Source organism: Misgurnus anguillicaudatus, chromosome 3 (assembly GCF_027580225.2).
Source record: "Misgurnus anguillicaudatus chromosome 3, ASM2758022v2, whole genome shotgun sequence".
Taxonomy (NCBI): domain Eukaryota; kingdom Metazoa; phylum Chordata; class Actinopteri; order Cypriniformes; family Cobitidae; genus Misgurnus; species Misgurnus anguillicaudatus.
The window spans coordinates 41947438-41974950 of NC_073339.2; the positions used below are offsets into that span (position 1 = coordinate 41947438).

At 36.6% G+C, this 27513-nt stretch overlaps 2 protein-coding genes and 4 pseudogenes across 6 annotated transcripts in view; 1 reads left to right on the forward strand and 5 right to left on the reverse strand.

Annotated features, from left to right (window-relative positions):
* elfn1b (extracellular leucine-rich repeat and fibronectin type III domain containing 1b) overlaps positions 1-27513 on the forward strand; it is a 166884-nt gene that overhangs the window by 49790 nt on the left and 89581 nt on the right. The window lies entirely within an intron of this gene.
* Positions 162-26873, reverse strand: LOC129445004 (UDP-glucuronosyltransferase 2C1-like). Of its 4 annotated transcripts, none has more exons than XM_073866222.1 (2): positions 4466-4517; positions 162-3920 (listed from the first exon to the last, which is right to left on the reverse strand). In XM_073866222.1, exons 1-2 carry the CDS (start codon positions 4482-4484, stop codon positions 2326-2328), a joined length of 1614 nt encoding a protein of 537 aa, XP_073722323.1. In that variant the 5' UTR covers positions 4485-4517; the 3' UTR covers positions 162-2325. The 4 variants fall into 4 exon arrangements, with proteins under 4 accessions (XP_073722323.1, XP_073722324.1, XP_055062044.2 ...); XM_073866223.1 differs by lacking the exon at positions 4466-4517 and adding an exon at positions 26753-26873 and having other exon boundaries at positions 163-3920; XM_055206069.2 differs by lacking the exon at positions 4466-4517 and adding an exon at positions 8119-8244 and having other exon boundaries at positions 163-3920.
* LOC129445002 (UDP-glucuronosyltransferase 2C1 pseudogene) lies at positions 8995-12789 on the reverse strand (annotated as a pseudogene).
* LOC141363531 (UDP-glucuronosyltransferase 2C1 pseudogene) lies at positions 12936-16630 on the reverse strand (annotated as a pseudogene).
* On the reverse strand, positions 17355-19591 carry LOC141363532 (UDP-glucuronosyltransferase 2A2 pseudogene; annotated as a pseudogene).
* Positions 21199-26880, reverse strand: LOC129445001 (UDP-glucuronosyltransferase 2C1 pseudogene; annotated as a pseudogene).

Genomic DNA, 27513 nt, shown 5'->3' on the forward strand with positions numbered 1-27513 from the left:
ACTGACACAAAGACATTAATTAGTATCAGTTGACATACAACAACATAGGAACGGTCCTCTTTTAACACATTTGTAAACACTGGGGCGGAGTCATGACGTATTGCGTGGGGTCACGCTGGCGCATCACGACCGGATCTAGACGAGAAGTTGTGCTTTAAAAGTGTATATTTGTTATGGTGATAAGTGTTTGCTTTAGTTGACCCCTTGTTTCTATTGTTTTAATGTTACGTTTACTTTGGCTGTTTATCTAAATAAGTTAATGGGTTTATCTTAATAAGATAAATTGTGATAAGTTGTGTTATTGATATGTAAATATTGTGCAATACTTCAATGTTCAATTGCAGCAGTGTAGTGGCTGTTATAGTCTTATGAATTATAAAAATACACTCAGAAAAGGTTTCTTTACTGAATCGATCTCTGACATCATGAATAATTGTATAAACCTCAACAATGGTGACAACCAACAGAAGTAATGCTTAATGTGTATCAACATAGTACTTATCTATGACTTCCAGCATACATTGGATTTTTATCTAAATTAGTTTGATGATTGTCTCCATTGTTGAGGTTTGTAGAATGAGTGATAATGTCTACGTTTGTCAGCATTTGTTCTGCTTTGTCACATATTTATAAGATATTTAGAAGAGTTACAAAAGGATCAACTTAATCTAGAACAGCATGATGTTATTTCAGCTTGCTATCTGGGATGTTTATTTGCTAATATTGCAGCAGGTAAAAATGACTCTGGAGAATCTCAAGAGAGGCCTATATCTATCTCAGACAGCATAATACTAATGTGTGAACAACAGCATCACGATGTCTATACTGCACCTGCTGAGACTGCTGATGTTTAGACAATGTTCTTTCTTCTCTGATGTACATGCCAGAAATAGCCTGCATGTTCTCTAGGTTGAAGTATGAACTGGATGTCACCAAACAATCAGTAACACCACATGCAAAAAATGTGCTTGCATATACACTAACTGCATTATGTAGATAGAGACAATTATTTTTAAGTGCTTAGTTATCCTGTAAACGATGTACAAAAAACAAAGAAATGCTTTATGTATCTGCTCAGATAAATGCTTTCAATTACGGCTATATTTTTAGCAACTTGGCAGCATATTAAAGCACAAAAGCAGCAAAAAGTTGTGCAATGTGTTTTGTAAAGTGTAAAGTCAGGAAAATGTTAAACACGCATACAAAATATGTGTGCTCCAGATTGTGTATGTACAAACACGCTTGTGATTGTGAGACAGAGAGAGAGAAAGCACCAATAACTCGCAGCACGTCAATCTAAACCTTAGTCCATATAACTAATTTTTTATATATAAAGGCCTATATATGTATGTGTGTATATGTATTTATATGAATATATGTATAGACAGACACAAAATAATTTGGTTAAATTCAGAGACCTTTGACACCTTATTAATCATTCTCAGTTGGTTTTACTTCAGGACCCAGATCTGTTGAATTCAGCTATTTTACTCAGTGACAGATCCATTTAAGCCAAAACTGAACGCACTGCTTTGACATCAAAAAACAAAACGGGACACAGACAGGGCCATTTATATTGCTTTTTTTCGAACTGCACAATTATATGGTTAGATAGATTTTATTATTTGCAGTCAGCATAATTTTTCCCCATCTGTCCAAGACTCTTTTGGAACGGACCTGTGATGCACTTTTGGGTAATGACCCATTAGCCATCATTTATAACTACTGTGATAAACAACACTATATTTATCCAAATTTCAGAGCCATGAGGGGACCTAATATTATATTCTTGTTTTACTGATTTTGAAATGGGCTATTAAAAGAGAGGCCAATGCTCGCCCCCCACTCCCTCATGCAGCAGAAGTTAATGATTAACTTCCACCCACTAACTAAGATCTACTCAGATGACAACAATAAAACACATCAGCTAAATGTTAAAATCCATGCTATGTCATTACAGAGAGTTGTTTCTAAACACATTATAAATGTTAGAAATGTATTGCTGAAACATGTTAAAAAGACTGTGAACTGTGTAGAACTAAATTGTGTAGTTAATCACTGTTAAACAGTTTTTAACATTTTTGTGTATAGGATTATTTGGGCGGTGCTAAATCGGTGGCTCGATGATGAACTGGATGGCCCTGCCCCTAACACAATCACAACGCGAGCATCCATTCAGCTTGTAGCAGTATTCAGTATTAAAAATTATTGTATTTTATCCAAATGGAAAATTATCCTGACTGGTAAAAATCACTAAAGACCAATTTGAAATAAACAGTGAAACATTCAATATGTTTAAGTAAAAGACATAGTAAATTTTAAAAATCATTCCAGTTTGTTTTTTCTCCTACATATTCTGCAGCATAAATATCTGATAAGCACATATGTGGTCAGCATTATGAGTGACACAGCAGAAAACAGGAACAGCATGACGTCAACGGAGTGATACGAGTACCAAGGCATTTTGTACGACTCTGTGCGTAAATGAGCGGCACTTTTGTGCCTCATGACAAACTCAATCCAGAAGATGGCGCTGTCGAGAGGTTTCACTGGAACATCTCGGTGAAGTCTCGAGAGCCTCTGCATGTTCTCCCGATAACTGGGATTATAAAGAACCTCCTTGACAGTTTCTAGGAAGGAGTCCTTATCCACTGTGGCAAAGTCTACGGTCTTGGCTACACCCTTCACTCTCATCTTTGAAAGATTATCAGGCTGGTCAAAGATGAGTCCAAATCCAATGATTGGTACCCCATGGTAGATGGCTTCTTGGATTCCATTGGTTCCACCATGAGCAACAAAGGCTCTGGTCTTAGGATGACCCAGAAGATCATTCTGCGGTATCCAGTCCATTTTTAAGGTGTTGTTTCCCAGTGCAGATGGTCTCCTTCCTTTGTACCTCCAGATGATCTTCTGTGGAAGTTCAGCAAAAGCTTCAGCAATGGCCTCTGCCACATCATCAGGAAGCTGACCAAAGAATGTTCCCAGAGACATGACGATGACACCGTGATCACCAGAGCTCTGCACAAAGTCCTCGAGATCTTGTGGAAGAGGCTTTGATGGTTTACACTGAAAGCCACCCATGTAAACGATGTTTGGCATAGTGGGCCGTGGAAATTCAAAAATAAAATCAACCCTGTGGAGCCACAGATCAACACCTTGAATTAAGGTTAAATAGGATGTTCCTGGCCCAATGAAGCGTTCGCTAACTTCGTTATAATATGGAGCGATTGTCAGGGCTACCTGTATTTCAGTGATGATGTACATTAAAACATTCTTCACTCTTTCAAAGAAACTCATGTGGTCTGATAGCTCCATCAGTGGCATAGGTACATAAGAAAGAGGTGAAGGGGCTATTGCAAAATGAGCCTCACTGAACAAGGTCCACCGGACATTGCAGACCATGGGCAGTCTAAGATAATGACCCAAAATTACACCTGCAAACTTGGCTGGATCCGTAAGCATCAAATCATATTTGCTCTCTTTTAGGGACTGTATTAGCTGCTGGTCTTCAAACATCTTGACTATTAGATCACTTTCTACTACAGACATCTGTAAAATAGCTTGCAACATCTCCATCTTCAGTCTTAGGCGAGTCCAAGTGGAGCCGTCCCTTAAAATGTTTAGCATATTTGACGTAAACCCCTGCAGGAATTCTTCACTAAGTCCTCCTGCAGTCTTCATAGTGATGGATGTGTAGAGAGGTGAAGATTCTTTGATGTACCAGCTGTCTGACATCCGGATGACTGTGATATTGTGACCTTTGGCGTGAAGAGCCTCAATCAAGAGTTTCATGTTGACCCAATGACTGCCATCTACAGGAAAGACAAGAACATTCCCGCTCTGAACAACCGGGACAGTCATCGCCAGGAGGGTTAAGAAAACTGGACCAAACATCAGATAAACCTTTCCGTTCATTGTACCTGTAACAAAGCAGAAGACGAGGAATTATGTACTGGGGCATCAAAGATTGCAAATACTACCAGAACACTTTAGCAGGGGTGAGTCTAACGGGGGGCACATCCTGGGTACAGCCACCCTAAAATGTGATTGCTTCCCCCACTGTTTCCCCACTCCAGTACAGTCAATTGACAACTCCTACTGTATCTGCCATTAAATCAGAACGCTATCAGTTACTTTGCAAATAGCAACCTTCAGTACAAACTTAAATTGTTGAAAATAAAAAATACAGTTTGAATAGTATAAAATTAAATTAAATCAAATTAAAATAATATAAATTTGCAACATAATGCAACAGCAGCGGGACAAAAGTTACAAGTGTTACTTTAGTCCGAGAGGAACTCCTGACATTTAAACCCAAAAAACTTTTATTTTAAAAAACTCTTGAGAAGGCAAACTTCAGGATATGTTACAGCACTAAATAACCTGTTGATTGAATAGTATTTTAACACATGAAACTAGAAACATAACGAGTTACAAGAATTTTTTTTCCACTTTAGGAATTTACTTAACATGGTTGAAAACATCTTTATGGATCTACACGCCAAAACATTGACAAAAAATATAAGATTTGTCAGCTCTGTCTGCAGATGTAATCTGTGCTCAGAGAAAATCAGAGGTGTAAAGAGTAGCTGAAAGCCATACTTGAGTAAAAGTACAAATTCCTTACTGTAAAAATTACTCCACTACAAGTTACAAGTCACCAATTTAAATACGACTTGAGTAAAAGTATTAAAGTAACCCAATTTAAAAGTACTCAAGTATTTTTACTCGTACTGAATATTGGCTCAAAGATGCACTAGTCATCAACACAAAGAGACATTGTAGGTCAGTGAAAACTAAGAAAGTTTATTTATGAGGTTTTATTTCCTAATATAGAAAAGAAATCAAACACCTCAAAATTTTGACCTGGCAGAACAAACACAGATTAAACATAGTCATAGTCTTTTGATTAAAATTTAATTTAGTTTTAGTCATATTTTTGTCATCTGAATTGATTTAGTTTTAGTCTAATTTTATTCAACATTACATTTTATTTAAACCCATTTAATTTTAGTCTAGTGTCATTGTGTATTTGAATGTGCCATGCTGAAAAATATATAGCTTAACTTTGTGATATAAATATATGGTAACACTTTACAATAAGGTTCATTAGTTAACATTAGTTAGCTACATTAGTTAACATTAACTAAAAATGAACTGCACTTAGCATTTATTAATCTTTGTTAATTTTAATTTCAACAATTACTTATGTAAGGAATAATTGACGAGGGGCCATTGAATTATAAGAAAATAATGCACACCAAGGTGGTAATGCGGCACGACGCGAAGCGGAGTGCCGTTACACCGCAGGTGTGCATTATTTTCAAATAATTCAAAGGACCGGAGTCAATTATTCCGCTTATACCACGGTTACCACAAACATTGCTTTGGTGCCTATTTTTAAGACATTTGAAAAGTTAGGTGTGCGGTTTACAGAAAAATAATCAACACCCATAGAACACTTCTCAGCCAATCAGAATGCAGCATTCAACAGACCCGTGGTATAAACTTCATTAAAATCTTGTTAACATTAGTTAATGCACTCTGATCTAACATGAACAAACAATTAAAGCTTACATTTTTATTAACTAACATTAACAAAGATGAATAAATAATGTAACAAATGTATTGCTCATGGTTTGTTTAAGTTAGTTAATACATTAACTACTCTTAACTAATGAACCTTATTGTAAAGTGTTACCAAATATTCTTATAGGCCTAAAGATATAAAAAGATATAATTTTAATATTTAAAAAATTCCAGTAAACTAAAATTACACTAACAGAAATATGATCATGCATATTAAAAACAGGAAGTTGTTCATTCGAAAGATTAATTGAAAACACATGTAGTGTGTAACACCACTATCTCACATTAAGTGCACATTTAGTCATGCATCCCTCTTTACAGTAAATACATTACAGCATACTTGGTTAAATTTGAGGACAGTGAAATTGTACACTTGTTATCAATCTTATAATGTACCTAAGTTCCTTGAGCAATCAGTACAGGACATCGCTGGTTTATTTTGGCTTATATAGTAAGTTATATCAAGTTATGTAACTTACCAGCTTAGGTTAGCTGATAAAGTAGCATCAGAGTATATAAAACATTTGTGCTCGCCTTTGAGTTGCGGGATGACCCTCCTGCGATCGCGCTTCACTTTTGTTTGATTGTAGCATCACAAGTTTAACAAAGGGTCCCTTGACAGAAGCAAATGTGATATGCATCCATATGTTTGCTCTTTATCTCGCCTCTCAGATAAGACGCTAACTTTTCTCTACAGTTTATGACATACGCAGCACGCAGATGTCCCGCTACGGTGGCTCAACGCAAGCCATTCATTGTTTGACATCAAAATACCGCGAGACCAGACTTCTCCATATGCATTTGATTCGCTCTCGCAGTACTTTGATTTCATACGATTGCCCTGCGTAGCGCCAATGAAGTCCCTCAGTTGTGTGTGTCCATCTAACCTCGCGACCACAGATTCTATCCATCATCACCCTCTGACACTTTCGTCTCGTTTTTATTTGACGAATAAACAATGTAGCGAGTAACGTTAAGTGTCATTTCAAATGTAGTGGAGTAAAGAGTACAAATACCCAATCAAAAATGTAATTGAGTAGAGAGTAAAAGTTGCTTATATTTTTGATACTCAGTACAAGTACAAAGTAGCCCAAAAAATACTTAAGTACAGTAACGAAGTACATTTACTCGAGTACTTTACACCTCTGGAGAAAATCACTTTGTTACTTTTGTCCAGCGTTACTTTTGCCCCGGTTCTCCCTTAATCACATACCATGACAGTATGTACTGAATTAGATAAAGGATCTATTTATTGACTGATAAACAGTACGTTCTATATAGTAGGGATAAGGTTAGTGTGTATAAAATGTGGATGTGATACATCACGTGACGTACATCATCATAACAACAAGTGTAGTGTTCTCATGCAGTGTGTTGAAACTCGGACTAAACACCAAGTTAAACCATAGCCAATGACGACAGAGTCATAGTAAGGTTCTCATTTACTGTCACTCTTTCTTATTAACATGTTGCGGTGAAAACTGTAATAAAACAATACAAAAATATTCAATCTCGATCAATCATACAGTTATAAATGTTTGTAACAAACAATCACAGCTGTTCTCGCTGTAGTTACAGCTATAATGGCTATTAGCATCACTATTAGCTTGTTTTTATTAACTTATCAAACATCATCTTTTTAACAAAATCCTTACCAATATATAATCCTTAACATGTCTAATATCACACAGATGAACTTGCGGCATTTCCTTTATGAAGGATTAAAGTGGATGCAATGGATTGTCAGTGAGAGCACACCATGACTGTGGTCATGTTTTCATTTAGAACCAGGAACAACTCACAGGAAGTGACCAAACGGGCAGTGACATCATCACATAACAAATAATATACATTTTTCCAAATGAGGTAGATAAACCAAAAAGTAATTACACTCTTAGAACGGATGTGTTAAAAACAACACATTAGTGTTGAATCTGGGACAACACACTAAATGCGTTGTCCGAGAATCCACACTTTTCTGTGTTATTATTGAAACAACACATTTTGTGTTACTTTTAACACAACTTGTGTTTCATTTTAACACAAAATCGACACAAAATCACACATAAAGTGTTAAAAGCTTAACACAAAAAGATGTGTAAAAAATGAACACATCCTTTCTAAGAGTCTATGAACTTCTAATTTTACACGAGAGCATGTATCAAGCAAAATAAAGCAAATTTACATTTTTTTAAAGGACAACACAACAAGTTTGACTTTACTTGAATAATGTTAAACAAGTGCAATTTAACCACAAGGAACAGCAGTTTTCCATATGTATTTACATTTGAATAGAGTCACGTTACCACTTTTTGACATTTTGTAATATGACAATGCCTCTCTTTCATCTTCTTTGTTGGATGACTCCTCTCCCGGGGTCACAGGAAAGTAAAGGGTCCATCGCATGCACATTTCAAAATCTTGACTTAAGAAGGTCATCGGGGTACTTTTCACATACCTTATGTTACAGTGCACTGTAACTTTTGCTAAATTAAACATAAAATCATTTATAAAAACACATCTTCTTACCTGTGAATATTCAGCATGCAAAATCATTACCGTCTAAACTTCTGTTGAGTCCAGTATAAGTCACACAGCTACATTTGTAAGCAGAGGTTTATCTCTCTTAACCTATGCATGCAGTAACATTTATAATTGAGTGAAAGTTCATTCAAGAATCTTTAAAGGGACAAAGGGCATCAACCTTCAGATATTTTGTTAATAAACTACCACTCAAAATTACAGCATTGTTATACAAAAGCATACAGTAAGTCTCTGAAAATAGGGAAAACATTTTTATCAACAAACAGGAAAATATAATATAATGTTAAATATAATGTCATATAAATATCCATAAAGCGGTTAATATATTATTATAATGTGGCTCAAGGGTTAATCGAAAAATGTAGTTTGATGTTGTTACAAATGTGTATGAATTAGATTGGAACACTAAAGCAGACAAATTGCAAAGTGCACTTTATTATTCACTTAATCATAATATGTGGTTTATTGTGCTGTATAAAGCTCAAGTATGCATTGTGGTTATTTATTACACGGCTCTCTGGAATGCTTGATTCTGATTGGTCAGTTGAGACATTTGCAGGTTCGTTCTTTTCAAATAATAACCGCTCCAAAGTAATAACGCATAGCCGGTGCTACTTGTATGTTTAAATCCCTCCGCGCCAACAAAGATTACTGTTTGGCGCCATCTTGTGACAAACACTGGACCACCACAATTAAGAATGGACAATTTTGACATTAATTTTAACATGTACGGAAAAAACAAAACATTTAAACAGCGGATAGAAGAACGAACAACGACAAGACACAGAGAGCTTACTGAGACTGAACTTGACAAAATAGAGCATGACAGCTACGAAGCCAACACACAAAAAAATACTTCGCGTCGGGTCCCGATCACACTGTCGGGGCCCATCTCCCGACAACTACCGGCTGCCTCTACATCATCCCTTACATATTGTGTAGGACAATGCTTATCCATTAAATTAGATATTAACTACAAATAAACAATGAACTTGAAGATGATCCTGACTGGCAAAAATCACCAAAGACCGACAGTGAAACATTCAATATTTATCAAGGACAAAAGCAAATGAAAGTTTCCTGTATGATATATCTGTAGTAAAACACACAAATTGTAAATTTAACTAAATGTAAAAAAATCATTCCAGTTTGTTTTTTCTCCTACATATTCTGCAGCATAAATATCTGATAAGCACATATGTGGTCAGCATTATGAGTGACACAGCAGACAGCAGGAACAACATGACATCAACAGAGTGATACGAGTACCAGGGCATTTTGTACGAGTCTGTGCGTAAATGAGCGGCACCTTTGTGCCTCATGACAAACTCAATCCAGAAGATGGCGCTGTCCAGAGGTTTCACTGGAACGTCTCTGTGAAGTCTCGAGAGTCTCTGCATGTTCTCCCGATAACTGGGATTATAAAGAACCTCCTTGACAGTTTCTAAGAAGGAGTCCTTATCCACTGTGGCAAAGTCTACGGTCTTGGCTACACCCTTCACTCTCATCTTTGAAAGATTATCAGGCTGGTCAAAAATGAGTCCAAATCCAATGATTGGTACCCCATGGTAGATAGCTTCTTGGACTCCATTGGTTCCACCATGAGCCACAAAAGCTCTGGTTTTAGGATGACCCAGAAGATCATTCTGAGGCATCCAGTCCATTATTAAGGTGTTGTTTCCCAATGCAGATGGTCTCCTTCCTTTGTACCTCCAGATGATCTTCTGTGGAAGTTCAGCAAAAGCTTCAGCAATGGCCTCTGCCACATCATCAGGAAGTTGACCAATGAGAGTGCCTAGAGACATGACGATGACACCGTGATCACCAGAGCTCTGCACAAAGTCCTCGAGATCTTTCGGAAGAGGCTTTGATGGCTTGCACTGAAAGCCACCCATGTAGATGATGTTTGGCATAGTGGGACGTGGAAATTCAAAAATAAAATCAACCCTGTGGAGCCACAAATCAGCACCCTGAACTAAGGATAAGTAAGATGTTCCTGGCCCAATGAAGCGTTCACATAGTGCATTATATTGTGGAGCAATAATGAGAGCAAACTGTGTTTGAGTTATAGTATACATCAAAATATTCTTCACTCTTTCAAAGAAACTCATGTGGTCTGATAACTCAATCATTGGCAAAGGTACATAAGAAAGTGGTGAAGGGGCTATTGCAAAATGCGCCTCACTAAACAAAGTCCACCGGACATTGTAGACCATGGGCAGTTTAAGATAATGACCCAATATTACACCTCCAAACATGGCTGGATCTGTAAGCATCAAATCATATTTGCTCTCTTTTAGGGACTGTATTAGCTGCTGGTCTTCTAACATCTTGACTATTAGATCAACTACTACTGCAGTCCTCTCTGAAATAGTTTGCCACATTTCTATCTCCAGTTTCAGACGAGCCCAAGTGGAGCCGTCCCTTAAAATGTTTAGCAGATTTGATGCAAACACCTTAAAGAATTCTTCATCAAATCCTCCTGCAGTCTTCACAGTGATTGATGTGTAATGAGGTGAAGATTCTTTGACATACCAGCTGTCTGACATCCGGATGACTGTGATATTGTGACCTTTAGAGTGAAGACCCTCAATCAAGATGTTCATGTTGACCCAATGACTGCCCTCTACAGGAAAGACAAGAACATTCCCGCTCTGAACAACTGGGACAGTCATCACCAGGAGGGTTAAGAAAACTGGACCAAACATCAGATAATCCTGTCTGTTCATTGTACCTGTAACAAAGCAGGAGAACAGGGATTACGTACCAGCGCACAAAGGAGTGCAAATACTAACACTACACTTTAGAGGGGTGAGTCTAACAGGTACCACCACAGAGTACTCTCCACTCCTTAATTATATACAAACAGAGAGTGAGGTGATAGGGTGAAGGAGGGATACTGCAAAAAACTGTTTCCAGACAGAGGTAAGGGATTTATAAATAGGTCTCTATATATTTGCGCTGATTGGTTCGATAACATGACCATGACCACGCTCCTCTCGAACTAAGTTAAATAAAGCATTTATGCCAGCAGTGACAGGCAAGTTCAAGCTATAAGTCAGTGTTTCCCAAACACTGTGCCCACTTGTTTGGTGTGCCGTGGAAAAACATCACTGCCACAGTGTTTGAAAAAGCGCTTAAATCTAGCTACCAGGTTTCTATGTTGGCTTGTGCAGATCTGTTAATCTATCTATCTATACATATATAATTTAAATTCAAAATTGACTCTCCAAATGCAGTCCCATGCAAAGCATGCTTGGAACTACAAATCCACTGTCGACCAAAATCATTCATATAGTTTCAACACAAAATTATTGAGTTAATTTCCTTCTTACAAATTTAAGTGGATTAAACATGATAAAATTAAGTTGAATTTACTCAATAGACCCCTTCACGGTTCACTTCACAGACGGTTCCCACTGCGCATGTCGGGGTCAGAAAAGCCATTACAGCAGACTGAGTTGCGTATTATTCGGTATCGTCAAAAATGCCTACTTATGTCGTGGGCTGTGAAAATCGCACCAGGTCTTCCGTTAAGTTTTCGCGATTCATGCCGAATCTCAAAAACAAAAAATACAACATCTGCGGCTGCAAGAAATTAAAGTGCGGACTGGAACAATGCAAATATCAAAGAGGCTTGTGTTTGTAGTGCTCACTTCATTTGAGGTAAGTCATAATTTTTCAGCCCTGTTAGATTAAATTATAAAGCCTGGATGGTATGAACCGTTTGACCCCATGCGGCGCGCGCACCCGATAGTCATTCAATGTTTACAAACCTTGAAGGGGTCTATAATATGTTCATTTAGAATTACTCAAGTAATATTATTATAATACCCAAAACAAAAATTAGTAAGGTTCATTTCAAACATTTTTAAGTTATTTTAACTCAAATTTAGGTAAAAAAAAAGAATTCATTTTTTAAAATATAGTCCACTCATTTTATTTGTTTAAATCTAGTAAGGCACATAATCATTTTTTATAGTGTATGCACAACTGAGTTATTCATTGAAACATTTTCATACAACACAGTGTTTTAGAAAATAATTGGTATTCGCTTTAAAATAGAATAATTACATTAATTAAACTAAATTAATTTCAATCTTGGACGCTGTTTTAAAACCTCTGATTCTCATTCATTTTGTATCTTGCTTGACTGTTGTGAACATGATCAAATTACTGAACTGATCCTAATTTTGTACAAACCTTTTGGCAAGCAAATATATGTTACAGTGCACTCTGACGTTGGTAAACGAAACATAAAAATGATCCACTGCGGCTTGATTATCAAACCTGTAAAATAATAGTAATAGTTATGATCAATCATTTATAAAAACACATATTCTTACCTGTTATTCAGCATGCACTATCATTACCGGCTAAACTTGAGTTAAGTCCAATATTAGTCAAGCAGCTACAGGTGCGAGCAGTGATTTATCTCTCTTAACTTCACTATGCATTCAAGCACATTCATATAAGAGGGAAAGTTCAACAATCTTTAAGGGGACAAAGGGCATCAACCTTGAGAATAGTACATAATAAACTACCACTCAAAATTATAGCATTGAAATATAAAAATGTAAGTATTTTTAAAATAGGGAAAACATTTCTATCAGCAGACAGAAAAATACATTAGGAACAGATTTGTGATACTCTGTCATGATAACGTAATACAGTATAAATACCCATATGAAGGGGTGAGTATATTATTCAATAAATTATTATTTTGGGTGAAGGGTTTATAGAAAAATAAAATTTCATGTTGTTACAAATGCGTATGAATTGGATTTGAACACAAAAACAGATAAATTGTAAAGTGCACTTTATTATTCAATAAATCACAATATGTGGTTTACAGTGCTGTATAAAAACTCAAGTTTACAAGTGGTTATATATTGTGTTAGAACACTGCATACTTATGTATTGAATTAAATATTAACTACAAATAAACAACAAACTTGAAGATGATTCTAAATGAAAAAAAAAATCACCAAAAGCCAACTGAAAATAAACAGTGAAACATTCAATACCCATTAGGGACGAAGGCAAATTTAAGTGTCCTGTATGGAGTACTGTATATGTAGTAAAACACATAAATCGTAAACGTAAAATTTTTAAAAAATCATTCCAGTTTGTTTTTTCTCCTACATATTCTGCAGCATAAATATCTGATAAGCACATATGTGGTTAGGATTATGAGCATCACAGCAGACAGCAGGAACAACATGACATCAACAGAGTGATACGAGTACCAGGGCATTTTGTACGACTCTGTGCGTAAATGAGCGGCACCTTTGTGCCTCATGACAAACTCAATCCAGAAGATGGCGCTGTCCAGAGGTTTCACTGGAACGTCTCTGTGAAGTCTCGAGAGTCTCTGCATGTTCTCCCGATAACTGGGATTATAAAGAACCTCCTTGACAGTTTCTAAGAAGGAGTCCTTATCCACTGTGGCAAAGTCTACGGTCTTGGCTACACCCTTCACTCTCATCTTTGAAAGATTATCAGGCTGGTCAAAAATGAGTCCAAATCCAATGATTGGTACCCCATGGTAGATAGCTTCTTGGACTCCATTGGTTCCACCATGAGCCACAAAAGCTCTGGTTTTAGGATGACCCAGAAGATCATTCTGAGGTATCCAGTCCATTATTAAAGTGTTGTTTCCCAGTGCAGATGGTCTCCTTCCTTTGTACCTCCAGATGATCTTCTGTGGAAGTTCAGCAAAAGCTTCAGCAATGGCCTCTGCCACATCATCAGGAAGCTGACCAATGAGAGTGCCCAGAGCCATGATGATGACACCATGATCACCAGAGCTCTGCACAAAGTCCTCAAGGTCATGCGGAAGAGGCTTTGAAGGCTTACACTGAAAGCCACCCATGTAGACAATGTTTGGCATAGTGGGACGTGGATATTCAAAAATAAAATCAACCCTGTGGAGCCACAAATCAGCACCCTGAACTAAGGAAAAGTAGGATGTTCCTGGTCCAATGAAGCGTTCGGTAACTTTGTTATAATATGGAGCGAGCATGAGAGCGACCTGCATTTTAGATATGGTGTACAACAAAATATTCTTCACTCTTTCAAAGAAACTCATGCGGTCTGATAACTCAATCATTGGTGAAGGTACATAAGAAAGTGGTGAAGGGGCTATTGCAAAATGAGCCTCACTGAACAAGGTCCAACGTACATTGTAGACCATGGGGAGTTTAAGATAATGACCCAATATTACACCTCCAAACATGGCTGGATCTGTAAGCATCAAATCATATTTGCTCTCTTTTAGGGACTGTATTAGCTGCTGGTCTTCCAGCATGTTAACAATTTGATCATATTCGGCTTTAATCATCTCTAGAAAACCTTGCCATGTCTCTATCTCTAGTTTCAGACGAGCCCAAGTGGATCCATCCCTCAAAATGTTTAGCATTCTTGATGCGAACACCTGGAAAAATTCTTCATCAAGTCCTCCTGCAGTCTTCACAGTGATGGATGTGTAGAGAGGTGAAGATTCTTTGATGTACCAGCTGTCTGACATCCGGATGACTGTGATATTGTGACCTTTGGAGTGAAGACCCTCAATCAAGATTTTCATGTTGACCCAATGACTGCCATCTACAGGATAGACAAGAACATTCCCGCTCTGAACAACCGGGACAGTCATCACCAGAAGGGTTAAGAAAACTGGACCAAACTTCAGATAAACCTGTCCATTCATTGCACCTGCAACAAAGCAAGAGAACAGAAATTACATAATGATATAGTTTTTGTTTAGCATGTCATGTTGACAGAACTAATTGTCATTTTACTGTAACTTTACAACAGAAAAACAGATTACCTTTACAGTTCTTGATCAGAACTTTGAATAAAACACTCAACTAATTCTCAGTCTGTCCAATTTCACTTCAAATTATAACATGTGTAGACAAATATTAAACATTATTCTTGTTTAGAAATGTCTGAACCTGGAGGTAATTATGTAAGTGACAGAAAAATGTACTCATGAAAATACTATTTTAGATATTACAATTTTATGAAAGTATGAAAACACTGGAGCATTTCAAGATTCATTTTTTAAGGCGATACAGTTTAAAGGAATAGTCTACTCATTTTCAATATTAAAATATCTTATTACCTTAACTAAGAATTGTTGATACATCCCTCTATCATCTGTGTGTGTGCACGTAAGCGCTGGAGCGCGCTGCGACGCTACGATAGCATTTAGCTTAGCCCCATTCATTCAATGGTACCATTTAGAGATAAAGTTAGAAGTGACCAAACACATCAACGTTTTTCCTATTTAAGACGAGTAGTTATACGAGCAAGTTTGGTGGTACAAAATAAAACGTAGCGCTTTTCTAAGCGGATTTAAAAGAAGAACTATATTTTATGGCGTAATAGCACTTTTGGGAGTACTTCGACTCGCCTGAAAAGTCTGCTCCCCTTCTCACTCTCATAATGGGAGAGGGAGGGTGTTACTGTGCCGAGTCGAAGTACTCCCAAATATGCTATTACGCCATAAAATATAGTTCTTCTTTTAAATCCGCTTAGAAAAGCGCTATGTTTTATTTTGTACCACCAAACTTGCTCGTATAACTACTCGTCTTAAATAGGAAAAACGTTGATGTGTTTGGTCACTTCTAACTTTATCTCTAAATGGTACCATTGAATGAATGGGGCTAAGCTAAATGCTATCGTAGCGTCGCAGCGCGCTCCAGCGCTTACGTGCACACACACAGATGATAGAGGGATGATTCAACAGTTCTTAGTTAAGGTAATAACATATTTTAATATTGAAAATGAGTAGACTATTCCTTTAACTCTGCATAACTCGATTATAAATTTTAATGTATGCATATACTATTGTTTTTAGAAAAAAAGATTTGCTTCAAAATCTCATCTTGTATGTCGTAAACATTATCAAATTACTGAACTGATCTTAATGTTGTACTATACAGACTATTTGACAGGCAGATTTAACTCCACGCTATGTCACTTTGCAGTGCGTTCTAACATCTGCTAAAAGAAATAAAAACAATCAACTGCTGATTTTTAAATCTGTAAAAAATATTAAGGGCTAATAATTTTTTTAATCTATGTAAAATACACATTCTTACCTGTGAATATTTAGCATGCAATATCATTACCGGCTAAACTTTACACAGCTACAGGTGCAAGCAAAGGTTTAACTCTTATGCATTCAGGCACATTCATATAAGAGGGAAAGTTCATTCAACAATCTTTAAAGGGACAAAGAGCATCAACCTCGAGAAATTTAGTTAATAAACTACAACTCAAAATGACATCACTGTGATATAAAATAAGAAGTCTATTTATTTATGGGTTTTGGGTTAACCACAATTGAATAAAAAATATCTGCTTTTAAAATAGGGAAAACATTTCTGTCAACAGGCAAGAAAGGTGCATATGAAAAATATTAGCCCAGATAGCATGCAACCATTGAAACAATGTTAAAAATTGTTGATTTGTCAATGTTAATACCATTGAATCAATATCAGGTTTGTACCCTCCATTAATATTGAAAAAATGTTGAAATTTCAACAAACCACCATTATCATGATCAGTGTTTGCTTTAGTCGGGCCCTCGACTCCTGACATTCATTAAGTTAAATCTTTCTTTTCATTTTTAGTGTTTGTATGTGTTAATGTAGAAACGCAAGTGCATTGGAAAGAAAGATGTGTTTCAAAGTTAAGTTAAAACTGATTGCTTTTTTTGAAGATGTCAAGATAGTATAAAATGAAGCTGCTTTACATGATAATGTTGATCCAGTTTTTACCATTATACTTCTTCTGGTTTGTAAATCCACTGTGACAAGATAAACAGAAAATAAAAATGCTGACACATTTAGACATCATTACTCATCCTACAAATCTCAACAATGGTGACAATCATCAAACAAATTCAGATAAAACCATCAACTGCAATGCATTCTGGGAGTCATAAATTAATTTAGTACTACAATGATGCAGCATGCATTGCAGCATGAAGCTTTCTTTTGTTGATCGTCACCATTGATGAGATTCATTGACCGATTCATGATGTCAGAGATAGATTCAGTAGTTTAACCTTCTAAATGTGTTTTTAAAATTCTCAAAATAACAGACTTGACGCTGCTTTCAACTAGTACTGTAATATCCATTTCTTACACATCTTTAACTGTATTTCATTAATATTATTTAGGTATGTTGACAAGAATGAAACTACTTGATAACATTAAATCTTTGTTTTCTTTGCAATAGCAGATGTATTTTAAAACACTGCTTCAACAGCCAAAGAAAACTTAACATTAAAACACAACAGTCAAGGGCCCAACTAAAGCAAACACTGATCACAATAATTGTGATTTGTTTAAATTTCAATATTTTTTCAATATTAACGGAGGGTGCAAACCTGATATTGATTCAATGGTATTACCATTGACAAATCAACAATTTTTTAACATTGTTTCAATAGTTGCATGCTATCTGGGTAGTGATACTCTGCCACAATGATGTCATATAAATACCCATAAAGAGGCGAGTTATAATTAATTACATTATATTTCGGGTCAAGGGTTCATCCAAAAATTACCTTTCATGTATGAATTGCATTGGATCACAAAAGCAAATAAATTGCAGAGTGCACTTTTTTATTCAATAAATCACAAGATGTGGTTTACCGAAATAATGTAAATATGCAAGAGTCATGTTGTGTAAGAACAATGTATACCTCACTAGTGAATTAAAATGAAATGAAGTACAAATAAACATTGACTTTGACAATAATGCTGAAAAAATCACCAAAGACCAAGTGAGTAAACAATGCAACGTAATACGTATCAAAGATGATTTAATAAAACAAACAAAAAAACATGAATTGAAAATTTCTTAAATAAAAAAAAATCATTCTAGTTTGTTTTTTCTTCTACACATTCTGCAGCATAAATATCTGATAAGCACATATGTGGTCAACATTATGAGCATCACAGCAGACAGCAGAAACAGCATGACATCAACAGAGTGATACGAGTACCAGGGCATTTTATATGAGTCTGTGCATAAATAAGCGGCACCTTTGTGCCTCATGACAAACTCAATCCAGAAGATGGCGCTGTCCAGAGGTTTCACTGGAACGTCTCTGTGAAGTCTCGAGAGTCTCTGCATGTTCTCCCGATAACTGGGATTATAAAGAACCTCCTTGACAGTTTTTAGGAAGGAGTCCTTATCCATTGTGGCAAACTCTACGGTCTTGGCTACACCCTTCACTCTCATTTTTGAAAGATTATTAGGCTGGTCAAAGATGAGTCCAAATCCAATGATTGGTACCCCATGGTAGATAGCTTCTTGGATTCCATTAGTTCCACCATGAGCCACAAAGACTCTGGTTTTAGGATGACCCAGAAGATCATTCTGAGGTATCCAGTCCATTATTAAGGTGTTGTTTCCCAGTGCAGATGGTCTCCTTCCTTTGTACCTCCAGATGATCTTCTGTGGAAGTTCAGCAAAAGCTTCAGCAATGGCGATCACCAGAGCTCTGCACAAAGTCCTCGAGATCTTGCGGAAGAGGCTTTGAAAGCTTACACTGAAAACCACCCATGTAGACGATGTTTGGCATAGTAGGCCTTGGAAATTCAAAAATAAAATCAACCCTGTGGAGCCACAGATCAGCACCTTGAATTAAGGTAAAGTAGGATGTTCCTGGGCCAATAAAGCGTTCGCTTATTTTGTTATAATATGGAGCGATCATAAGAGCGACCTGTGTTTCACTGATGATGTACATCAAAATATTTTTCACTCTTTCAAAGAAACTCATGTGGTCTGATAACTCAATAATTGGTGAAGGTACATAAGAAAGTGGTGAAGGGGCTATTGCAAAGTGACCCTCACTGTACACCGCCCAACGGACATTGTAGACAATGGGCAATTTAAGGTAATGACCCAATATTACACCTCCAAACATGGCTGGATCTGTAAGCATCAAATCATATTTGCTCTCTTTTAGGGACTGCATTAGCTGCTGGTCTTCAAGCATGTTAACTATTAGATCACATTCTGCTTTATTCATCTCTAGAAAACCTTGCCACAACCCTATCTCCAATTTCAAGCGAGCCCAAGTGGAGCCGTCCCTCAAAATGTTTAGCATATTTGATGTAAACCCCTGTAGGAATTCTTCATCAAATCCTCCTGCATTATTCAGAGTGATGGATGTGTAGAGAGTTGAAGATTCTTTGATGTACCAGCTGTCTGACATCCGGATGACTGTGATATTGTGACCTTTGGCGTGAAGAGCCTCAATCAAGATTTTCATGTTGACCCAATGACTGCCGTCCACAGGATAGACAAGAACATTGCCGCTCTGAACAACCGGCACAGTCATCACAAGGAGGGTTAAGAAAACTGGACCAAACATCAGATAAACCTGTACATTCATTGCACCTGTAACAAAGCAAGAGAACAGGACTTACAGTATGTACAGGGGCACCAAAGAGTGCAAATACCACTACACTTTAGCAGGGGTGAGTCTAACGGGTGACACAGCATGGCCACCATATATATATAACAGTTCACTCACATTCAATATATATATATATATAGATATATACACACAAACACTATATTGCCAAAGGTTTTGGGACACCCCTGGCAATCCGATGGACGAGTCCGGGTTTGGTGTTTGTCAGGAGAAGGGTACTTGCCTGACTGCACTGTGCAAAGTTTGGTGAAGGGGGGATTATGGTGTGGTGTTGTTTTTCCGGTATTGGGCTTGGCCCCTTAGTTCCAGTGAAAGAAACTCTTAATACTTCATCACACCAAGACATTGTGGACAATTTCATGCCCTCAACTTTGTGGGAACAGTTTGTGGATGGCCCCTTCCTGTTCCAACATGACTGTGTACCAGTACACAAAGCGGTCCATAAAAACATGGATGAGTGAGTTTGGTGTGGAGGAACTTGACTGGCCTGCACAGAGTCGTGACCTCAACCCAATAGAACATCTTTGGGATTAATTAAAGCCGAGACTACAAGCGAGGCCTTCTTGTCCAACATCAGTGTCTGACCTTACAAATGTGCTTTTAAAAGAATGGTCAAAAATTCCTATAAACGCACTCCTAAACCTTGTAGAAAGTCTTCAAAGAAGAGTTGAAGCTGTTATAGCTGCAAATGGTGGGCCAATTCCATATTAAACCCTATGGATTAAGAATGGGATGTCATTCAGGTTCATGTGCATATAAAGGCAGGTGTCACAAAACCTTTGGCAATATAGTGCATATAAGATTCATTTTCAATATAATACAGTTTAACTACAATTTGACATGTGATATCTACTAACAATTTTTTAAGTACTTCTAATAGAATCTGATTTAATCATGTTAAATTAGTTAAACCTACACCATGAAAATGTTATGCTATATTTATCATTATATACCAAAATATGATTCAAAAGTAAGAGAAGACTGGTCTTAGTTTTGACATTGGCACCGTTTTTTCATTAGGTGAAGTGTCACCTCTAAACACAAGCACCATTCTTCTGAAACCACAAACCCAAAGAAATAGAAACTCTAAATCTCAAAATAAATGAACATTAAACACTAACAAGTCTTGCTTTTTAGTGATAAACTCACAAATTATTCAAATTCAAAATTGACTCTCCAAATGCAGGCCCATGCAAAGCATGCTTGGAACTACAGATCCACTGCCTAGTTATGTCTACCAAAATCATTAATGTAGTTTTAACACAAAATTATTAATTTATTTCCTTCTTACAAATTTAAGTGGATTCAACATTATGAAATTAAGTTGAATTTACTCAATAATATGTTCATTTAGAATTATTCAAATATTTTTTTTTTTAAATGTGAATTTCATTCCAAAAAATTTTATGTATTTAAACTCAAATTTAGGTACAAAAAACATTTTTTATATAGTTTACTCATTTTATTTCATTAAATAATTTAATTTCATTATGCATAACTCCATTATTAATGTAAACCTTTTCATACAACAAAGATTTTATGTTATTTACTTTAAAATATAATAATTAACATAACTAAAGTAATTACAATCTTGGATGCTGTTTTAAAACCTCTGATTCTCATTTATTTATTATCTTCATTGACTGTTGTGATCAAATTACTGAACTGATCCTAATTTTGTACAAACCCATTGGCAGGCAAATATAATTCCATGTTACAGTGCATTCTAACGCTAAACGAAACATAAAAATGAACCACTGCAGCTTGATTATCAAACCTGTAAAATAATAATAAAAGTTATGATCAATCATTTATAAAAACACATATTCTTACCTGTTATTCAGCATGCAATATCATTACCAGCTAAACTTGAGTTGAGTCCAATATAAGTCAAGCAGACTGTGAGCAGGTGTGACCAGAGGTTTATCTCTTAACATCACTATGAATTCAAGCACATTCATATACGAGGGAAAGTTCATTCAACAATCTTTAACGGGACAAAGGGCATCAACCTTTAGAATTGTATTTAATAAACTAACACTCAACATTACAGCTTTGTGATAAAAATGTAAGTATTTTTAAAATATGGAAACATTTCTATTAACAGACAGAAAAATAAATTAGGAACAGATTTGTGATACTCTGTCACGATGCTGTAATGCAGTAAAAAATATCCATAATGATCCTGACTGGCACAAAAAGACAACTGGAAATAAACACTGAAACATTCAATACACATCAAGGACAACGGCAAATGTAAGTGTTCTATATGGTATATATGTAGTAAAACACACAAATTGTAAATTTAACTAAATGAAAAATCATTCCAGTTTGTTTTTTGTTTTTCTCCTACATATTCTGCAGCATAAATATCTGATAAGCACATATGTGGTCAGCATTATGAGCGTCACAGCAGACAGCAGGAACAACATGACATCAACAGAGTGATACGAGTACCAGGGCATTTTGTACGAGTCTGTGCGTAAATGAGCGGCACCTTTGTGCCTCATGACAAACTCAATCCAGAAGATGGCGCTGTCCAGAGGCTTCACTGGAACGTCTCTGTGAAGTCTCGAGAGTCTCTGCATGTTCTCCCGATAACTGGGATTATAAAGAACCTCCTTGACAGTTTCTAGAAAGGAGTCCTTATCCACTGTGGCAAAGTCTACGGTCTTGGCTACACCCTTCACTCTCATCTTTGAAAGATTATCAGGCTGGTCAAAGATGAGTCCAAATCCAATGATTGGTACCCCATGGTAGATAGCTTCTTGGATTCCATTAGTTCCACCATGAGCCACAAAGACTCTGGTTTTAGGATGACCCAGAAGATCATTCTGAGGTATCCAGTCCATTATTAAGGTGTTGTTTCCCAGTGCAGATGGTCTCCTTCCTTTGTACCTCCAGATGATCTTCTGTGGAAGTTCAGCAAAAGCTTCAGCAATGGCCTCTGCCACATCATCAGGAAGTTGACCAATGAGAGTGCCCAGAGACATGACGATGACACCATGATCACCAGAGCTCTGCACAAAGTCCTCGAGATCTTGCGGAAGAGGCTTTGATGGCTTGCACTGAAAACCAGCCATGTAGACGATGTTTGGCATAGTGGGACGTGGAAATTCAAAAATAAAATCAACCCTGTGTAGCCACAGATCAGCACCTTGAACTAAGGTAAAGTAGGATGTTCCTGGGCCAATGAAGCGTTCACAAACTTTGTTGTAATATGGTGCAATCATGAGAGCAGCCTGCGCTTCAGTGATGATGTACATCAAAATATTCTTCACTCTTTCAAAGAAAGTCATGCGGTCTGATAACTCAATCATTGGTGAAGGTACATAAGAAAGTGGTGAAGGGGCTATTGCAAAATGAGCTTCAGTGTACATGGTCCACCGGACATTGTAGACAATGGGCAGTTTAAGATAATGACCCAATATTACACCTCCAAACATGGCTGGATCTGTAAGCATCAAATCATATTTTTTGTCTTTTAGGGACTGTATTAGCTGCTGGTCTTCTAACATCTTGACTATTAGATCATTTTCTACTACACCCATCTCTAAAAAAGTTTGCCACATCTCAATCTCCAGTTTCAGGCGAGCCCAAGTGGAGCCATCCCTTAAAATGTTCAGCAGTCTTGATACAAACTCATGGAGGAATTCTTCACCAAACCCTCCAGGAGCATTTACAGTGATGGATGTGTAGAGAGGTGAAGATTCTTTGATGTACCAGCTGTCTGACATCCGCATTACTGTGATATTGTGACCTTTGGAGTGAAGACCCTCAATCAAGATTTTCATGTTGACCCAATGACTGCCGTCCACAGGAAAGACAAGAACATTGCCGCTCTGAACAACCGGGACAGTCATCGCCAGGAGGGTTAACCAGACTGGACCAAATATCAGATAAACCTTTCCGTTCATTGTTCCTGTAACAAAGCAAGAGAACAGAAATTACGTTCTTAAAAAAATAAAAAAATACAGCTAAGTAGCACCATAAAACAAAATAATAACATGATAACAAACATGTTTTGACAAAAATGTTAAAAAATGGATTTATCTCGTTTTGCAACGAAACTCTTCAAATTTATGTTGGAAACGATAACTTGCATCATTGTTTACTTTGGGGTTTGTACCTTTTGCATATTATTAATATGTACTAATGAACACCTACACAGCAAAGGAAATGTAAAATCATTAATGGGACCATAGTCTTTAAAGCTGTCTATCACAATGTCTATCAAACCACAAAAGAAAGAAAAAGAGTTGAAAATATATTTTTCCTATAGTATTAGTATAGTAGTTTTTGACTTTGTGTGTGCTAAATCTATTAGTTTTACCAGTGATTTTAAAGAGAACATATCATGAAAATCTGTCTTTTTTCATGTTCAAGTGCTATAATTGGGTTCCCAGTGCTTCTATCAACCTAGAAAATGTGTAAAAGATCAACCCAGTAACTTAGTTTTGGTAAACCATTCTCTGCAAGCATGTGAAAAAATAGCTCATTGAAATGTGGCTCCCCTTGTGATGTCAGAAGGGGATAATGCAGCCCCTCAATCTGCACTATCCACGCCATTTAGTGCAGAAAGTTCAGCTCATTTGCATTTAAAAGGACACACCCAAAAACAGCACATTTTTGCTCACACTTACAAAGTGTCAATTTTTACATGCTATAATAAATTATCTGTGAGGTATTTTGAGCTTCACATACGTACTCTGGAGACACCAAAGATTTATTTTACATCTTAAAAAAGTCTTGTGAAATGTCCCCTTTAAGGTATGGATGTGGTGATTTTGCTGACTCTGTCAACTTCAAACAGGTGTAGCTCTGTTATTTTTCTTAGATTCAAACAAATCATACATCGTTTTGAAGTTTTATACGTTTTTGAAGTTTCTCAATTTCGAAAATTTGCTCATTCTGACTTATTTTGGCAGCACGGGTCACATATTAAGGAACGCGCCCAGATTTTGGGGGTTTGGCTTGTTCACTGTGTCCCCCAGAGTTGGATGGGTCCGTGCATGCCTTTTCTCATCTCCGTGCGTGCTGTGGCTCTGTCTGGCGCGGCCCCCGCTGGCTTGGCTTAGCACAAAGTCTGGAAGTGAATGGCTCCAGCTAGCAAACTGCTCCCAATAAGTGACAAAATAACGCGCACATTTTCCTGTTTGTGTGTTGTGATTTGTATAGTCACACCGTGTACAAATAACAAGGTGGTATGAGAGACAGCGATCTTTTGGCAGTATAGGCTACATACTTTGAACTATATTCTCAGAAGACGAAGCACTGCTACATTAGCGGAGTGATTTGCTCGCAGCACCCGAGAAGACCCCTGGTGAGGAGCAGAGAGTTCGGTCAGAGTTGTGCAAATCACTCCGCCCAAGTAGCAGCGCTTCGTCTTCTGAGAATATAGTTCCCAGTAAAAAGATAGCTGTGTATCATATGACCCTGTTATTTGTACACGGTGTGACCACACAAATAACAACACACAAATAGGAAAATGTTCGCGTCACCCTGTCACTTATTGGGAGCAGTATGCCAGCTGGAGCCATTCACCTCCAGTCTTTGTGCTAAGCTAAGCTAGCGGAGGCTGCGTCAGACAGAGTTCCTTTAAGAAAAGTAATGTAGAATAGAATAACTAGATAGAAAGAAATGAATATATAACAAATAAACTAAATATACAAAAACTACAGTAGTAAAGAATAAGAAATTAAATGAAATACAGTGCATGTCTATACTTTTGAGTCATCTCTCAAATACACACACAAACACAGGTTGCTTTTAAAAACTCAGACCCTAGTGTATATGCTCCATGAATACAGTAACGTGTAAACAAACAGCACAGAGATATAATGAATGACAAAAACATCTGACAAACAAAGAGCTGTGAACTTAATAGGAGTTCAGAGAGGTGTGTTTGACTTCAAGTGGCGCTGTGCAGATCGATTAGCGTATGACGTCAAAGCACCGCTGGAGCTAATGTAAGCCCTGGTCTCAACTCACTCCAGCAACACTTCTCTGTCATACACTGATTGGTTCGTACAGCGCCACGTGAAGTCAAACACCAAAACATTTCCAAGTTAGAAAGAATAGCCATTGATTCACACATAACTACTTTAAAAATTAGAAAACTGGCAAAAAGGTTTTGATGACTGGTAAAACAGGTCAGATATGTTAAGCGAAGATGATAATAATTGGATAAATTTGTCTACAGTTTAAAATGTATGAAAAATCTTCAGATTGCCAAAAAAAACACATACAGCAGAGTGCTGGCACTGCTTGTATAGTATATATCAAAGTGTAATCTCAAGATTGGGTTACGCATTTTAAATTGTTTGTGTTTGCACTCTATGCACTCTAATGTTTCCTTAACAAAACATAAAAATGATCCACTGCTGCTTGATTATCAAACCTGTAAGATAATATGAATCATTATTATTAATCTTTTATAAAAACACATATGAGCTATTCCAGCATTATGGATGTGACATGACTGAAATATAATTTCTCAGGGAATGCATTTATTACAAAGAGACTAAAGCATCTGTTTACAGATATCAGAAAAATATCAGTCTATATTTTAGATGAGGGAAACATGTATGCGCTATGGATGTGACAAAAAAGGACACAAGATTTGGGAGACAACATCCTTTTAGGAATTCTGTGAATTTAAAGACACAAACCAGAACCAATAATACCTAATAAATGGAAAAGGGAGGCCTTTTCAAAGATTATTTACATTATATTTTTGTATGCAGATTTATGAGAAAGAAACAATGTTATGGACGAGACAATTCTGAAATTTGCACTTACTTAACTATGAAAAATAATTCAACTTTATTTATGTAGCGCTTTTCACAATTGTTTAATTGTTTCAAAGCAGCTTTACATTAATAAAAGCAGGAGAAAACACAGACAAATCAGAAGACACCAAAAGTAGCAAAGTACAGTGGCTCAGATTAAACCGTACTAGTTAGCGGAGTAATAATGTAACGTATAAAATAGAGCATGCCCTAAAATGCTTTAAAAACTTTAACAGAGACTTTGAATGTTTATTTAAACCACCAAATATTAACATCTGAGATATCAATATGGTTTAAACTTCGGGTAACAACTTCACATTTTATGATAACGTTTACATTTGCATGGAATTGTCCATATTCTTACCTGTGAATATTCAGCATGCAATATCATTACCGGCAAAACTTCTGTTGAGTCCAGTATTAGCCACACAGCTACAGGTTCGAGTACAAGTTTATCTCTCTTAACCTCACTATGCATGCAGGCAAACTCATATAAGAGGGAAAGTTCATGCAACAATCTTTAAAGGGACAAAGGGCACCAACCTCAAGAAATTTAGTTAATAAACTACAACTCAACATTACAGCATTGTAATATAAAAGTATCTTAAAATATGGAAAACATCAACAGACAGGAAAACACTTTTGGAAAAGATTTGTTATGTTGTGTTTGAGTATGCAAGTGTCCTGTATGGCAGAGGTTCCCAAACGTTTCATTCTGTGCCCACTTAGAAGGACCATTCATCATATTTTAAAATATAAATATGAGAAAAACACTATTTTATTCTCTTTTATAGTTTTATTTTCGATGTCATTTTATAAATAAAATGTACATTTAATTGCGTTTTTTTCCCCCATGATTGTGTAACCTACAGAACTAGACTGAGAGACCATTTAAAGGCCTTTGCAGGTGTTTTGAGTTAATTAGCTGATTAGAGTGGGGAACCAGGTGTCTTCAAAATTGAACCTTTTCACAATATTCTAATTTTCTGAGATACTGAATTTGGGATTTTCCTTAGTTGTCAGTTATAATCATCAAAATTAAAAGAAATAAACATTTGAAACATGCCAGTTAATGAATACAATATACAGGTTTCGCTTTTTGAATGGAATTAGTGAAATAAATCC